The sequence below is a fragment of the Serinus canaria genome, chromosome 6, assembly GCF_022539315.1.
Source record: "Serinus canaria isolate serCan28SL12 chromosome 6, serCan2020, whole genome shotgun sequence".
Lineage (NCBI taxonomy): Eukaryota > Metazoa > Chordata > Aves > Passeriformes > Fringillidae > Serinus > Serinus canaria.
In genome coordinates this window covers 25,619,002-25,637,150 of record NC_066320.1, presented here as the reverse complement: position 1 = coordinate 25,637,150, position 18,149 = coordinate 25,619,002, and the positions used below count along the sequence as shown (strand labels likewise).

Sequence of the window (18,149 nt, the reverse complement as noted above, 5' to 3'; positions counted from 1 at the left end):
GGAATTATCAGAGAATAGAAGATGTTTAGTTTGAAGAGAAGCTAAAAAACTAGAACTCTATGACTTGGAGAAAGAATGCTGTCATTTATGAAAATAAACTGTCTTGCTTTTTCTTTGGCAACTAAGACATAAACCCAAAACCTGCAAGAGTGGTAAAAAGCAGATGAACAGGAAAAAAAACTGTTCATAAATTCCTAGTTCTACAAGAACTAGGAGTTACCAAATGAAATAAGGTGGCGTGGTTCAAAACAAACAAAAGGAAGTACTTTTTCACCCAGCACATAATTATATTGTAGAATTATTAGACACAGGATGTTGCAGAGGCCAGAAATACACAGAGATGTAAAATTAAAAAAAATAAAAGAAATAGGAAAAATAAAGTTTCTTCTGTGAATTTTCTTCATCTATCAAGGCTACTAAATGCAGTGATGCAGATGCTGTTTCCTTTCTGCAAGCCCTTCCAACAGTGGCTGGTGAGGCCTGGAGCAGTACAGCAGAGGAGCTACACATCCTGATCTGCACATCTGCACAGCCCTGTCAGACAGAGGATGGCAGGTGGTCCAACATCATGGCACAGGAGTGCCAGCTGGTGAGGAGACTGGCTTGTTTTCAGTCTGTCAGATCACTTATGGTTACAGGGACTGACTCACCTCAAAGCCCAAAGTTTAGGTATTTTGATCAGAGTCTCTAGTGATTTTAATCAGCAGGGACCTGATGAAATGACAGAAGCACTCATTATTGCACGAGTGACTGCTGCACACTGTGAGGGCTGGTACCAACTTTTTAAAGCAACCAGCTGCAGTCCTCTTCCTCTTTCCTCATGTCCCAACTCCTGAAGGCTTTCTATTCTGACTTCCAAAGACACTGGATTTTTGTTTGTTTGTAGGGAACAATGTAAGCATGATTTTCTTGAAGCAGTCTGTGCAATAAGCTTGACAGAGCTGGATGATATCAGTTTAATCAGTGCCATGGCAGCTGTTAATACCATCTTTTATTAAACCTGAAGATTAAATGCTGGTGTCTGTGTTTTAGGCATCACAATTCTATACCTACTTTAATTTTGTTGCTGCTGAAATGCATTTTGCACTAAAATCCAAGATTTATTTTCCCCATCAGAGAGAAAGCTGTGGGATTTTTTTTACTACATGCCCTATTAAAACATAACAAAATGAATATAAAAATTTTACCAATATTTGCTGTACAGGTCTCCAGTCTACATGACTCTGAGTAAAGACATTACTATCATCCAACTTTGAAGTTTCCTGTAATTGCTCTACATGAAAATCTATACTTTGAGATCTTTTGAAGAGTGATCAGTATATAAAGAGAACACAGTTCTTAATAATTTGAAGTAGACTTACATCCAGGTTAATGTCAGACTAGAAATACTAGAAAACTTTGAAAAGACTCAGTGGCAGCTTATTTACAAATATACTATTTATAATGAATGCATTGATACAGAATGACTCTTATAAAAAAGCAAGGCAATCTTTTATATAGACATAACAACATTACAATAATTCAGATTAAAAGTACATTTTTGTAGACTGTTTACACTCTCACTTAGCTTTTAACCACAAAATTAGTGTGGTCTGATATTTTTCCACAGAAAAGATCCTGTGCAGTCCTGGTTAAGATCTAAATCAGAATAATAATAAAAAACATAATTTTTTGATATTTGCTAATGAGAAAACAAACCCATTTTTAGATCCTATAATTTATTTGTAATCATCCTTACTGTGCCTTGAAGTTTGTGTTGTGCAAATTACCACCAACTGCATGTTTCTAACTAGAAGCTGTTTTGGCGTTTCTTTTGATACAGCTGAAGTGTGACACTGACAGGAAAATTCTTCGTTGCATCCAGATATGAAAAGTGTCCTGATATGGATTTGTGCTGATTTAGAAGTTTAAATTATTTTTGGGATAAAGAAAAAGGGGGGAGGAAAAATAACCTTTCTAATTGTTAAATAAAGAGATTTCTCAGTTTCCAAGGATTGAAGATGACACTTGAATTCCAGGTGACACAATGGGTTTGAGCACTAACCAGGAGAGAAAATCCAAGTACCAAACTTGAATATGGGACAGCAAGAGACAAAATTTTAAAAGGCTTATGCTAAAAAACTTTTGCAAAGAATTATAAAAAACATTCCTATTTAGTAAATTAAAATGCAATATGTGACCAACATGAGTCACAACAGCAACTGTTCCTTCTTTTCAAGGTTTAGCAAATCTCTGATCTGCTTTATACTTTTCCAGACTTCCATAATTCTACATAGTCTATAATAATTTAGCTTGTTAAATCAAGGCATGATTCAGGATATGTATGTACACAGCCACAGACACATACAAAATTGATATTTTGGCTATGGACAAGTAATCAAGGTCATGATTTTCACCCAAAGTAAGACTGTCATATTTTTCAATAACAGTTCTAAATTATTTCCCTCACTACAGCAAGGAGAATAATGTTTAGTACAAGTATCTGGGAATCACTTGTTTCTCAATCTTATTTTCAAAAAGCTGTAAATCATTTATTTCTCCGCCTTGTCTATGCTTTCACACATGTATAGATACACAAATACATTTTTGTATTTATGTATACATACAGTTGTCAGAATGAAGTTTTTTCCATTCATATTTTAACTGATATGGACAAATAAAAATTCTGAAACATGTGTAAGCCAGTACATGTGTTCAACTGAATGTCACCTGGCAATAAAACCACCTAGAATCTACACCAGTTAATAATCCAGCATCCTGGGGAATGCAAAAGTCTGTTATTTCAGGAGGCAAGACTATTTTGAATGATCAAAATGGTTGTGTTTATATGTATCTATGTATAGACCTGGATATAAATCCATGTATTGTACTTATATGGATTTATATGCATGTATTTTCAATCTGTGCCAGATATTTAATGCTTTAAACTTTCAAATCATTTTAAAGAACTTTTCAGATTCTTCTGACTTGATTTCTCCTGCACCAGAACTTCTCTCACACTGCTCTTATTCAAATCTCCCTTGAGACACTGAAAAAATAAGCATTCACCTCAAAGTGTATAAAATTAAACTCCTAAAACAGGGCTCAGGATTATCTGGCATTGCAACAGCCATACTAGTACAAAGACAGTTTGAAAAAAATATCCTGTTTTTAATATAGTAATGAATCAAAACATAGCTTTATTTATTCCTCTAAGTGTACTGAAAAGAAGACCTTGTTTTTAAGTGAGTGTGACGAGCACTATTTTGGTAGCCAACTTCTCCACAGGAATTTATGTGCGAGAGGGTCAGCCCCAACCATACAGTCATTAACCATGTACCTTAACAAGGTGAATAATCAACATATTTACAAACTAAACAAATTCAATCCCTTGAACTCTTATAAAAACGGGATTGAGGAGCAGACAGGGAATGAGACCAAGACGTTTGGAAACACAAGGGGTCGCCACTTTTGCTTTAAGGAACCATATTAACCAAACCAGTTTCCCCCTAGGGACCTGAGGGCACAAACACGGACTTGCAGTATATTCAGAATTTCAATTACAGTCTTGATATTAAGCATTTCAGCATCTTCATATTTTAACACCTTAGTGCTGAGAAAGATTAACTCAGGCAGAACTGTAAGGAACTAGCCTTTTATAAACTAAAGCCTAAACTGAAAAGCTACAGGAGATGTAAAAAAAAAAAAAAAAAAAGGGAAGGGGGGGGAACGACAGAGAGAGTGTGTGAGAAAGAATAGAACATTACTTAGTAAAATCCAGTGACATCTACAATACTTTTACAGCATGTTTAAGCCCTCTAAGGTTTTATATCTCCACCTGCCTTCCATTTAAAACTTACTCCTTGTTAATGAAAAGACATACAACAAAACAAAATGCAAGTAGATCGAGGAAATATGTCTAAATAAGCACACCTGAAAGCCAGAAATAATATTCCCAAACTTCTGCATGTGAAACAGATTTCCCATGGCATCCATTGATTCGATTTTGTGCAAAAGGTACAGCCCTGTAAGTCACACTACCCCAGCAGCAATTCCAGTGAGTATAAGCAGAACAGTTCTTGGGTAACCATGGAATGTGACTGCCTCGAGTTCTCACCCTCCTGAAAAGGAAAACTGCAAGTGCAGCAATAGTGAAAATCTCCCTGAAGCATCTTCTGCCTTCTAAACAGCCAAGAAATTAATAATAAAACTGAATGTCCACTACTTACAGTGTTTCTCTTGAGCTACCAACATCTCTGCACAAATGAAAAAGGTGCCTCTTTTTTAACAGATCGGTTTAATACTGAAACAGATAGGATGAAGTTAAAAAAGAATAATCAAGATACTGAACTGAATATTTTGAAGCAAGTGCCCCAGCTGTGGGGAAAAGTGCATTTAGTTCAGCAGCAAAACAGCACAGTGTGAAGATATTGTGCTTGGACACAGAAGTTCCATAATGGAAGGAGGTACAAGGCAAGTCAAGATATAAAACCATAGTACATTGTTAACCAACCTTAAAACTTACATATATTGCAGTGTTTAAAAGTAAGACACATTCATTTATTGTACAAGGTCTATAAGGAATCCTTAAAATTGCCTGCTGTAGTTTATGACTCAACATTGTAATAAAAATGTACATATATATTATTTCCTTGTCACTTAACTGTACTGTTAGACCTCATGGACTTGTTACTTCACACAATGAAAACCGCTCTTCACTGAGGATACTCCACATTTTTACCAATCTGAAAAGGTTTACTTGTGCTAGAAAAGACCAACTGCAAAAGGCTCAGTTCAGATATGTTATGCCTGCAACTGATAACTCAGGGAAGCAAGACTTAAAGGAATTCAAGCTTTTTTTTTTCTTTTCTTTTTGTTTTGACTGCATCCTTTTCACCTGCCAGTTGTTATGATGAGTATGTTTTAAGTATACAAACTGGTTGATAAAAATTCATCAGCAGAGGCATATAAACTCTAGATATGATTGATTAAAACAGAGCAAATCAGAATAAAACAAAATCCAGTGATTTACTCTGACTGTAAACAATATAAAAACACCATTTGCTTCAAATCTCAAAATAAGTTAAAAGAAAATACCAACCTCAGGGGACATGACCCTTTCAGGTTTTGACACAAAAAAAAAAGGGGGAGGGTGGGGAAACAGAAAAGTTCATTATATAACAGTTATACATTTCTCTTAATTGAAAGTAAATCTAAGCAAAACTGGTTTTGTCCCTTAAATTTAAACTTTTAGTTCATTGGCAATTGCTTTAAATGAACTGGCATTTTCAGATTATTCAGACAACTTCCATCAAGTTCAGCAAAGAAAACTTAGACAAGCATTTTTACAGAATTAAAAAAAAAAAAATCTAAATGGCTATGATTCCTCTATTAGCAGAAACACATAATGCAGTCTTAAATTTGCCTTTTTATATTATTTATATATTTATATATATATAATATAATATAAACCACATATATTATATTATATATACATATACAGACAATTACAACATTAATGCAGTTTGTATTTTGTACAGTGTATTGGACAAGTCGATGAGCATCAGACCATGGCACGATATGGTCCCTGCATTTTTAGGAACTGGATGATGAAGGAGGGTCCTCCTGCAACAATCTGAGGTGGAAGGTGGCTGAGCGGGCAGTTCTCAATACTCATTATTGACAGTTTGCTGCAAAGAGCCAGCTCAAAGGGAAGGCTGTGCAGATTGGGGTTGTCATTCAAATACAGTTCTTCCAGATTCTCCAGTGTACCTGGTTAAAATAAAAGAGTAAGTAGTTGTAGTATCTTTTTGATTCATGCAGTTTTTAACTTTTAGACAGAGGCTCTGAGTTCACTTGAAGACTCCTACACAGAACCTTGAGTCAGTGAGACTCCTGTTCTCAAGCACAGCAAATTCTATTCACCAGTACCTAAGCAAGAACCAATTTGCTTTAATTTCCCTGTAAAAATATTCATTGGGGCATTCATTTAGATAATAAAAGAACTGTAAATATAGAGAAAAAGAGAACTGAAAGGGAATTCACCATAGCCATTCATGAGCTATGCAAGTGCAGGCAACATGGAACAGCTATCTAGTCAAAAGGACCTAGGAAATACTTATGCCATACAGGATCTAGTCTCTCTTTAAAAATACCTATGTCATTCCTTTTATGTAATTAGAAGCCATATATTAAAAACCTGAAACCATAATTGTCATGTGTCACAGTAAAAGAGCAGAAGAGTGTGACTTCTCTGCACAGAAAGAATAACTTATGAATTTATTAAATGGAACTAACAAGTGTGAAAACTTTTTTCGGAATTAAGATTTTACAGTTTGCCTCTACACATACTGTAATACAGGTTAACCAGAAGCTGGAAAACAGAGTAATTTCTTCTTAAGACTTCCATTTCTCTTTTCAAAATCATAAAAGTCCTCCCCAAAATATCCCCCACTTTCCAATCTTATACACTGTAAACATCTCCTATAACCTAAGAGACTATTTAATCTTTCACAAGAGAAAGCAGTAGGCAGGGCTCACTGCATAGCAAACCAACCAAAAGGAGAAGCTATAGAAGAAAACAGTTGATAGCATGATACATGAAACAGTCACACCTGAGAATAAGTAACTATTCTCTCATCTGTGAGGACAACCAGCTTTAATAACTAAACTCTACTGGTACTTTAAATGTTCTTACTGCTTTTAATTCCACAGTTAGTTTCCACAGCATCCAAACTCCCTCCACTAGCTTATAAATTACAAAGCTCTGGGTTTAGATTATTTTACATTTTTCTCACATTGAGGCACATATAAGATGAGCAGCTGTAATGGCTCCTCACCAAAGATGATGCAAGAGACAAACCATGCCTTCTTCATCTGCACATCACTCTAGTGCTATTCCTGTGGCATATCCTTCACATCAGGCAGCACATATCTAGAAGTTTCAAATTAATATCGAGGCTTTTACTGATGGGCAAAATAGCTGCCTATGATATGTGCTTTGCCCAGACACACTGCATCAAACCAGACAACAAGATCTTACCAATTTCCTCAGGAAGGTGTGTGAGAAGGTTCTCTCCGAGCCCAAGGTGCGTCAGATTGGTAAGGTGACCAATTCCTCTGGGAAGGGTGGTCAGCTGATTGTTAGTCAGAACCAATTTCTGAGGGAAAAACACATTTTTACAAATTAAATTAACTATTTTTGCTTGGAATGACAGCAAGTAACAAGATATGTGGCTGACAAATGAATGGGTTCTACTCTCCTGAATTTGAACAAGAAAAATTTCAACCATTCATCAACATTTCAAATCTCTACCAGGCATCAACTGAATGTAAAAATAAAAAGGTACCTAATAAAACACATACCTAAACATAGAAGATTTTATGAGCGTGACTGAAATAATTCCTGGGGTGGTATCATGCTCATGGTACAACAGTTAAAACCTTCAAAAAATTTTTGTTCAGTATTAATTAATAAAGCTGGGGAACTGTTAATGAGGACTAACTGTGGGTGAAGTTGCACAAAACTCTGAACTTTTGTTTCTATGTCCAGTCTCAAATAGCTTCCACTCATCCAAAAAGCTGCAATTAAATCAGGATGGTGTAAATAAAGGACATAAGATGCTTATCTTGACCAATTATTGTTTCACCTGCAGATCCTTGAGGTAAGCTATTTCATTTGGCAAGGATTCCAGTTTGTTTTCCTCTAGATCTAACTCTCGGAGTTTCCGTAGATTTCCAATTCCATGGGGAAGTTTCTTTAGGAGATTGTTTGACAAAATAAGAACCTCAAAAAAGAAACACCAAACACAGAATTTCAGCAACAAAATAAGTAAATAACAGATTAAAATACTTTTTTTTTTCCATATTTTCAAGTAATTAAGTCCAATATTAACCTACATTTACATTAAGGAAGTAGCCCAACATTTAAAAAAAATAAAACAAGTCAGTGATTTAGCATAATTTTTTGCAAGTCTTTAATGATACAAATACATACATTTAGGATATACTTCTTTCAAATATTATAATATATATTCAAAAATGCAAAGCAAAAATAATAGAAACCTTATTTCTTCAATTGACCAAAGAAAAACAATTTCTTCCTGAATTTGCCTATAATTTTCTTATGCTTCCTTATAGCTATCTCATAATCATGTTTTACATTATTTGCTGTGCTTGTCAAATCCTCCTTAAAAAGCTTAGTACTTCCTCTTCTGCCTGTGTCCCTTTGGTTAGGAGCAGCAGCAAATAAACACACAGATGAGGGCACCTAAGCAGAACACTGGCTTTCCAAAATGGGCTGCCATCACACACCCACGCCTACTACAGTGATGTCCTCTTGATTTTCTCTTCCTTTCTGAGCTGAATTATAAATGCCCCAGGTTGAAGAAGTGTATCCTTATTTGCAGGGTTAGCAGAGTTAACTGAGTTAACAGTTATTCATTATTTCACAGGCAAGTTAACAGGGGTTACACTAATACACCATTTTTCCTCCCGAGAAACCCTGCAGTTCTTGGAAGTAATCAAGCCTCATAACAGCACCATGAGTAGTCAGGTAATTAATTACTGATTAAACAATGCTATTATCTAGCTCTTTAAGGAGGCACATTGAGACATGAGGATGTGAAAGGGAAGCCAGCATGGACCCTCGTGCCAGCCACGCACAACCAGCCAAGGTTGCAAGTGCCTGTCTTCTACCAATAATCCCAACTCTCACTGGCTTCATGCAACATGAAAACACCACAGGCAGGAACAAAACAAAGGCATGGTGAGAATCAAAGTGAAAATCAAAGTGAAGAAAAGCCAGTGCCAGAGGATTAGCACAAGCAGCATTTCAGTGACCATCCTTTACGTACTACACATGCACAGAGCAATGAGAACAGTAATGTTTTAATTGCCTATCAAGAAACAAAGGCAGGAACAGACACTATTACCTACGTGAAATGCAGCTGACTTAGCACTGCTGTGGGAACCTTCACTTTTGTGTAAACACCGCCCAAACAGCCCTTTGTGTTTGATTTTTTAATTACACAGAAACACAGTGGTAACAGGTCAGCAAACCAAGCAGCTCTCCAGCTTCAGCAGCTGACAGACCACCAGCAAACCCAGTTGTTAGAGGTCACTAATTTCCCAATCACATCAACCACAGCCTTCACTTAAAAGGGAACTGGGCTATTAAGTAACTATTACTCTGTCATAATTTTAGCCCCACACTGCAGGAATAATTAAATATTCACAAAAGAAGTCACATTAGAAATTTGCAATTTCAAATATGCCATTAGTTATAGTTCTTTAACAGATTTTTCCCAGCAACTCACAGAGCCTACAATGTCCCCTCAACTGCTCAAACAAGTACCTCTGTCTTTCTGTCCCTCCAAGGCAATAATTTGGCTGTGCTGATGGTACCCTGAGAAACAGGCTGAGGGGACAGAGCAGGTTTAGTTAATGCTTTTAACCTACAAGTTCTTCCCCCTCAAAGGCTGAGAATTCCCACCTGGCTGCCTACGAGGTTCACAGAGCCACCCCTGGCTGTCAAACATGTCATTATGTTTTTCTGATCCCTGCTGCTTCCATGCTGGTCTCCAGGAACTGAACCAAGTTCAGCAACATTGCATTTACAACACTGATTCCTGCTGAGAAACATTTTTCTTCTACTTGGCTAAAAATAGAGCTGTAGGTAGTGGTTTGTGCACACTCACCAAGAGCCTAAAGAACACTCAAAAGCCACTGACAACAGCCACAAACAGATGCAACAGGGGATCAAACAGCACAGATACACACATTTATTTAGCTTTATTTGACCCAAAAGTAATATTACTTAAACCTGAAGTAGAGAATCCCTATGTTGCAAGTATTCACATAGCTGTTAACTTCTACTCTTCTCACCTCAAGAGAAACAAGCCCAGAGACATCCTCAGGGATTTTTGTGAGCTGGTTAGTCGCTAAGTTCAGTTCTACCATACTTGTCCAAGTCCCGAAGTCCAAGGGGAGAGACGTCAGCTGATTGTCCTGTGATTTAACATATCAAACATTTAGGGTCTGCCCTTGCCAGAGGCTGGGAAGGCATCTGACAGATTAAACAAACTGCTAATAGAAATACTTCATAACAACATAGTTGATAATGAAATGAGAAGAACAAAATGTTGGTGATTGGCCAATTTTTTTCAAATTCCACCAAATATTAGTGGTACCAATCTAGAGTTACAGAATTGACTCTCTGTTACTAATATGAACTGAAGTGGAAAAATAAGAAGCAAAAAATTCTCAAGATCTCACACTATGGTTAAAACAATTTTTGTCCTATTTCTGCTGAACACAATGGATGGTAGGTTCAAGAAAAGAAAAGAAAGTTCACTGTAATTTACAAAGGCACTATCAGCAAATGTTTGAATCCTAAAAATATATGGAGTTTAAAAAAAAATCCAAACAAACCAATGAAGAGAATAAACACCATCACTAAAAAATCCCACCAGAACCCACACCCTGCTGAGGGGAAAAAAGCCAACAAACTCAACCCTGCTGAGGGGAGAAAAAGACAACAAACCCACAACCAAAACAAAAAAAGAACCAAAAAGCCCCCATATACTTTAATGTCTCAGAGTAAAAGCATCTGAAATTACTCAGAACATGCTACTGCTCAAAATATTTTTTAAATTTTTGGTTTAGACCAGACACCACAAAATCTTTCAAAAAAATGGTCACACAAAGTTGTGGTAAACAGGCAAAGTTACAAATGGGTATGTGAAAAAACTGGACAATGCAAATTGAGGATTCATTTGTCTCAAACTGTGTTCTAAAACAGTAGCTGAGCTTAGCTACTGCTCAAGCATTTCTTGAAATAAAACTATTAACAGAAAAATATAATCTTTTTTCCCTACTTTAACTGTATTAGCACACCTAAAAGTTCTTTTTCTGTGCTCTTCAACTACAGCCAAAAGTCCCCTGACTTAGGTTTCGAAAGACAATATTAAAAAAAATATTTTACATAGTTCATGTAAACTGTAACAGTGTCTGAGGAAGAAATAAGCTAATCTACATGCTTGTGTCCCATGTGGATATTAAAGAACTTTGTAGCCAGCTTTCTTATTTTGATTGTTTAAACTTAAGCAAATGTGACAAAGTCTTAACTAACAAAACATAAAGAAAAATAGTAACATCTTGAAAGCACAATTTCATACTAATACAGAATTATTTATATATGTGATAGCAGCAGCATCCACTTCAGCATGATAAATTCATTCCTTACATTATTAAGTCTACCAGAATTCATGGAGCAGCAAACAGTGCTCCTCATTGATTTTACACAGTAGCATGTTTCTGTGCCTCACCTTCATGTTCAGCTTACTTAATACTTTAGCTCTGGAGAAAATTCCAAAGGGGATTTTATTGATGCGGTTGTGCTCCATATTGAGAGAGTAGATTGTGGAGAACTGGGACGGGCCACCCACAGGATAGGACTGGAAGCAGTTCCTGGCCAATGTTAAACTAGTCAGTTTGACAAGGCTGGATAAAAGACCCTGTAGAAAGAAGAAAACCACCCAAGAACTTAGGACAGATTTATTTGAATGCATCTCTTTTCCCTTATGGGTCTAATTAGAAATGTTTTTTCCCCCTCAAATCCATCCCCTGAAGAAGTGTTGCAACACATAAACCAATGTTAAATTTGATAAAACTTCCACCAGCAACAATCTCTGTTCATAGTCATCAGCCACTACCTTATTTCCCCCTTCCTTCCTGCATGCTGACAGACACAAAAAAAGCAAACATACCACATTTAAAAGCACAGGTTTGGGAGGTTTGGTAACTCTTTTCTCCTCTGAAAGCAATTTTTCTAATGACATGTTGCTCCGGGAGTGCAGGGGCAGCATGTCCATCTCATCCCCAGCAGCTGTTTTGGCTCGAGCAACTCACCCACATCAAAATGGAGCCCAAAGAAATATCAACCCCCCACAATGGCTCCCAAAAGAGGCATTTGATAATTCCAATACAAATCCTTGGTAACTTCATAAAAATCCATACTGTGATCATAACTTGTCAGTGTCTTGTAATTATACCATAATAGTTTCAGATAATCAGACAGAGAAAAAGAATAGGATGGGTTGGAAAATTCCATTGTTTTTTCCTTTTTCTAAAATATTCCTAAATAGTTACTGCTCTATTTTTTTTCCTCCTTAAAAAATAAAAAGCAAGAAGCCTGTAGGTTAAGTGGATAGCAAGGGCTGCCCATTGAATCCAGAGTTTAATTTCTTTTGACAATCTAATTAGATTCCAAAATCCCAGCAGCCCATATCTCAGTTCATCTGTTAGTTACGTGCCAAGCACATTGCTGGAACTGTGGAGATGGATAATGAGATCTAAATTACTGCTGAAGTGTCACCTTTGCTTATTACTACACCAACTTGAATCCAGCCCTATTTGCTTAAGTATGACAGAAATTGGAGATTTATGCATGGCATTACATACCATAAATAATGCAACATCTGCAATCAGGAATGAGCAGTAACAAGATAATGATTCCAACCATATTCCTAATGTCAGTATTTCTGGCTTGCAATTTGAGCTCCATATTCAGTGCAAATGCTTTAAGAACATGGCTTTGCTGTTTTACCAGGAAAGATTTGGCTACTTTTATGAATAAAAATTACTTTTAACCTAAAAAGTAATGTGAACTATGTCAATTGTGTAAATATTAGGTGTATTTATATTAGGTATATAAAGTTGAAACTTTACTTTATATACCTTTATATTAGGTATATAAAGTTTATAAACATTATTATAAATAAAATAGGATCTGAAAGGGATTTACCTACATGCCCTGGCTAAAACTTTAGACAGTGGGGGCTTCTCAGCAAATATCAGAGAAGCATTTACCCTACTACAGATAAAATAATGATTCTTCAAATCAGCATTAATCTAACCTAATCATCAATTAGTATAATCTTTGGTTAGGAAATATTGTTTCTACCTCTACTTTAATTAACAGATATTAGTCCTAGGGTTAGGCAGTCCCTGAGCTCTAAGACATTGGCATTTCAAAAAGCTGGTTTTGAAGGCTGCTTGTATACCAAAAAAATATCTAAAATATGTTAGCTAATTCACTCTAATAGCCTAGAGTAATTAAATGCATTTGAAGGGAGGCAAGAGAGCTTTGGCAGTACAAAGAGAACAATGCTCTTACATCTATGAGAGCTGTGGCACTGCTGCCTTCTTCCAGCCCATCCTTTTAAGATAAAATATTTATTAGGCATTGTGTCAGTAGCTTCAGCTATGTTTTGAAATTCAGAAATTTCTTCTACAAATACAGTTCCTTGTCCTATATTACGTTTTATTTTAAAGAGATTACAGTATAAACTACACACTTCTGCAAACTTTAATGTTAAAATATTGTTAAAATATACCTGCAGAAGGCAGCACAGTTACAAAGAGGTTTGTATTATGACTGAACATGTTTTAAAGCAAGTAATCACCCCTCACATTAGCTTTTTGTAATTACACTGCAGCTGCTTTTGTAACATATCTGGGTGGGGTAGGGTAGCTTAGCTCTTATCCTAAAAGCAGCCTGGTGGCTTTCACTCTAGCATTTTCTTAAATTATCATCTTGTACAAACATTTATTGAATTCTCTGTTTCAGTCTATCATTGATGAGCTCAGAAATTTATCTGAGGAAAATCAGTTACTTACTGCCCTTTGTTACTGTAAATACTTTGCTCAATTCCAGATGCATTTCTTTCTTCTATTTATAGTTTGCTATATACATATTTAGATAACCTTTAGCCTCATTTTATACTAATAATTTAGATGACTTAGGGTCATGGGGATGACAGCTTAGGAAAGCAGTTTGAGCATCATTAAAGCAGAAGAGACTGTAAACTTTATGTTGTGTCATGAAGTCTCCATCTTAAAAGGTTCCAAAGAAATTGAATAAATATCCAAAATAAGAAGCAATCACATCAGATTTTTCTTCTGTCATCTGAACAATTACTTCCAGGCACTAATGCTTCACGAAGCAGAAGCACTGAGAAACACTTACATGGCTTGAAGGGTGGGAATCTGAACTCTTTATTTAAGGTTTTCTAAAGATACAGCACAGCAAATACAACCACATGTGCTGCTCCCAGTTTTGACTCAAGTTGTATGACATTGGTCTTTCTATACCGATTAAATATACCTAATATTTACACAACTGACATAATTCACATTACTTTTAGGTTAAAACAAAGGGTATTCCTCAGAGTCAAGAGGCAAGATGAAATAATTTCCCTTGTTCCACTCCCTTTACAAAACACTGATGTTCTCCAGCAGCATCCCCTCCCCAGTCCACTCCCTCTAGTCCTCACCTCTGGTAAAGTAGAAATGTTGTTGTTCTCCAAGTTCAGCTCATCAAGTTCACTGCATTTTGCTAAAGACTTGGGAATTGCTGACAGCCTATTGTACCTCAGGCCAAGACGACTTAGACTGGACAGATTTCCTACGGATAGAACACAGGTGTTAACATGCTGTGAGAATCACACAAACACACAGAACGAGGTGTGACTTCTGATTCCTCTGCTGTCTCTCACCCTACACTTCAAAATTTCAAATGGTGAAATGGAGCTATCATCCCAAAACAGGAGATTCACAGATTTCCAATGCTGAAGTCAACTATGCCGAAGTAGATTGTTGTATAGAGAATAGGAAAAACCCTAGAACTCTCAAGTTTTTGAGTGATACTGAAGGAAAAGTCTGGAGGAAGTCTACAAAAATCTGGACAGTAGTGCATGTAAAAATATTTCTGAATATTGCTAGGCTGATAGTCCCAGTCAATATGTCTTTCTGTCAGGGAATGAAAATCTCGAGAAACTTGCAACTGGAAAATTCCCCATCTGAAGCTCCCTTTAGCTCCAACCCTTATCATCTAACAAGTACTAAAGACCAAAACCAACTGCTCAAGGACGTTGAACTATAGGGTGCTGAGGCATTTAGCCTCTCCTGCAGGTACCAAGGCCTTGAATTTCACTGAAAAGCCAACTGCCATACCGTACAAAGAAACCTGACCTCTGGCTCATCCCTACAGATGAAGGTGTCAGTGCAGGTGACACCCTCAGAAAAGGTATCTGTGCAGGTGTGGACTTCACCCCAGGGGAGCTTGTGAACACACAATTAATCCACACAATCAGTTCCTTGCAAAACATTTGCTGGTTTACACTCACTTTTAGGACCATCCATGGCACAACACCTTTGTTCTGCAAATTGAAGTACCAGACCAACATATTAGAAAGGAAACACAGAATTTAACAAATGGTAGAATGAATAACCAGAAGAATTTTAGAAGATGAAGGTGTCTAAATATGTACAGCCTAACTGCTTATTAAATGAAGGCTGTATTAGTGTCTGTGCATGTGCACTTATACAAAAACCTTATACAAACTGGAGCACAGCAAAGGAAGAAGTGAATGTAGAGTATGTCTGCTAGACAGAGAAAAACTTTCAACAAAGAAAGCAACAAAATATCTCTTTCCTGAACCTAGTCAAAATAAATGCCCCAACATCACCAAATAGTTGGGAATGTAGATAATAAAAACTTGAAACTGGAAAGAATGTTGTTTCTAAAACAGAGAAGTCACAAGAGTAGTGAAAGTAAAACAAGAAAACAAAAAACATTAGCTCCCCCATAAAACTGCAACTGAAAAAAACCCAAACCCCACAAATCCCTTAATATAGAACAAAAATCATCTACATCTTCCAAATCAAGAAAAAAAGAGGACCAGTTTTCAGTGCGTATCTGATAATTATCTGACAAGCTTGGCAACAAATTTTTCTTACTATCATCAACAAAAGTCACAACAGGTAGCTACACCTTTGCTTAACTAATAGTATTTTCAATTGGGTGTTGAGTTCTATTTTTGAAAGTGCTGGATTCTAAACAAGTATAAAATTAAGTTTTATAGAAGCAGCAAAGAAAGTCTTCACTTAATCTGAAAAAGGCATTTAAAATCCAAGGCTATCAATACTGCACTGCAGTGCACAAATCTTCATCTTTTCCTGTTAAATCCTGCAATACATATACACACTAAAGAGAATAATTAAGACCTGTTCTGATCCTACAGTCCACTAGTATAAAGACACAGATTTGTAAATAACTTAGCTATTTCATGCTGTATTTGTGAGATCAGGCATTGCTGGCTGAATAAAAAAACTGGCCTCACTTCACACAAAAAACATTCTATTGCAAGGCTCCAAGATCATTAGGATTTGCCATTTTAGGGATGAACAAAGCACAACCTGGATGTATTTCTCTAAATTGTTAGTTAATATTTTACTAAAGAATGAATAACAAACTTCACACAAAGTAAGATATGAACCAACTATTCTTTTCACTACCTAAAACATGCGCTAGATGCTGATCTGGATTTTTCAGGAGAAAAGGAAGAACAGGGAAGTAGACAGCGTGATGCCAACTGTTGCTTAGCAATACAACATTGCTGTGCCAGTTCCAGATTGTGAGCACAGGCTGTATGTACATGGCTCTCTTCCTACCAGCAATGTGGCATTTCAGAAAAATGAAAGAAGGCAGCCACTAGAGAGAGTCAAAATGTACCATAAAGAAGAGAATGACACACGTTGGCGATCCTCATGACATTATCATGAGGAGAAAGGAGGCATAAATAGCAGCTCCCAGTAATTTCTCCTTATCATAAATAGCATTTCTTAATAGAACTTTATCACTGTTTCTTTACTAGCTATCTTTCTTCTCCATTGGAAAGGCACACAAAGGCATAATAGAAGACACGTCCTGTGTGTACCACATTCCTTATGATTGTTTCACACAACATAGCACTAAATACAATTATTCCCGAGGACAAACCAGCAAGATTTCAGCTGCAGCTGCATCAGTAGCACCTCTCCCACTGCTCTTGGAAGGACTGTCCTGAGCCCAGCTGATATAGGCAACATGAGCCACCTTCTCATTTCAAACCAGAATTTATTTACAGCCTCACAGTCTTCTGTCAACAAGACTCAGCTACCTTTTCATCCTTGGAGTGCATACACGCACCTAATTGTGAATGCATCACAGTGTGAAACCCTTATCAGCTTTTATCTTCACATGCTGGACAAGCCAGATCCTAGACCCAGCTTCAGAAAACAGGAGACAGCTCCTCCCTCTGCCCAGTGTGTCCAAGTTAACTTTTCTTTTTAACATGAATGAGCCAGTACAATGTTAACATTTGCCTCCAGGGGCCAGTTGGCTAACACGATAACCAAGCGACAAACTGTTTTACCACAGAAACTGTCACAAGTTGCTCAAGACCACACCTGGTGCATTGAACCATCAAATGATCCCACTTACAGCTCCCTGAGCTCAGGGTTACCCAGCTGATACCTGTATTTGGAGTTGCTTTACAGTACTTGCACTCATCTCCATCATTCCCAGCTCAGCTACTGCTTTCTGAGATGGAACAGCATTGGGTATCTGCTGATAAGCTGTCAGGCTAGGTCAGGGGAATAAGGCAAGGAAGGTAACAACTGATCATGATCAGCTCAGACTGCCACCAGGACCATTTGCAGTTGTACTTTTGTCACTGAAGCTGTACCTCAGCAGCTGCTCTGAACCAGCCCCTCGCAGGTAATGACTCAGAAAACGCTGCACTGGATGTTCATGTACGTGACAGTTTGATAACCACAACTGAAAAGCAGATACCAGCAGGAAAAGCAACAAGCAAATGCCTTCCAACTTGTTTTCTTAGAGAGCCTGTTATGAAAACCCTTGTAAACTGCCTTATTCAGTGGTACTTCTAAAAATAAGATTGCAAAGCCTGACGAAGCCCTGAACTCACACCAGGCCTAAGCAAGTCACTGAAAAGTCACTTGCTTTAGTTCAACTTTTATCAGAAATAGTTACTCTTGGGATCCAGGTCTCACAGATGCCTTGTCTCAGGACCATTTTCTCACCAGCACAGCATTAACACCCATGAGCAGATGCCAGCTCTCAGGGTTAAAGCAACATAAGCACAGAATTCATAATCCCTTCAGTGGAGTGACTTTATGTCTCTCTCAGGATTAGCTGCTTCATTTACACAGAAGTGAATTAAAAATCCTCAGTAGCAGGCAAATCCAGAAATATTAGATTAAACTGATACTATAAAAGGGATGCGAAATAGATGGTTTAAATTAATTTAAATTAATTCTTTATT

At 37.0% G+C, this 18,149-nt stretch overlaps 1 protein-coding gene across 2 annotated transcripts in view; it reads right to left on the bottom strand.

Annotated features, from left to right (window-relative positions):
• Nucleotides 1-1,467: 1,467 nt before the first annotated feature.
• Nucleotides 1,468-18,149, bottom strand: part of SHOC2 (SHOC2 leucine rich repeat scaffold protein) — a 61,825-nt gene continuing 45,143 nt past the window's right edge. For both annotated transcript variants that reach the window (XM_030241186.2, XM_030241185.2), the window contains 6 exons: nucleotides 14,316-14,446; nucleotides 11,307-11,495; nucleotides 9,865-9,987; nucleotides 7,629-7,766; nucleotides 7,022-7,139; nucleotides 1,468-5,751 (listed from right to left, as the gene is read on the bottom strand). In XM_030241186.2, coding sequence (XP_030097046.1) covers nucleotides 5,543-5,751; nucleotides 7,022-7,139; nucleotides 7,629-7,766; nucleotides 9,865-9,987; nucleotides 11,307-11,495; nucleotides 14,316-14,446 — 908 coding nt within the window. In that variant the 3' untranslated portion in view covers nucleotides 1,468-5,542. The remainder of the gene's footprint in view (nucleotides 5,752-7,021; nucleotides 7,140-7,628; nucleotides 7,767-9,864; nucleotides 9,988-11,306; nucleotides 11,496-14,315; nucleotides 14,447-18,149) is intronic.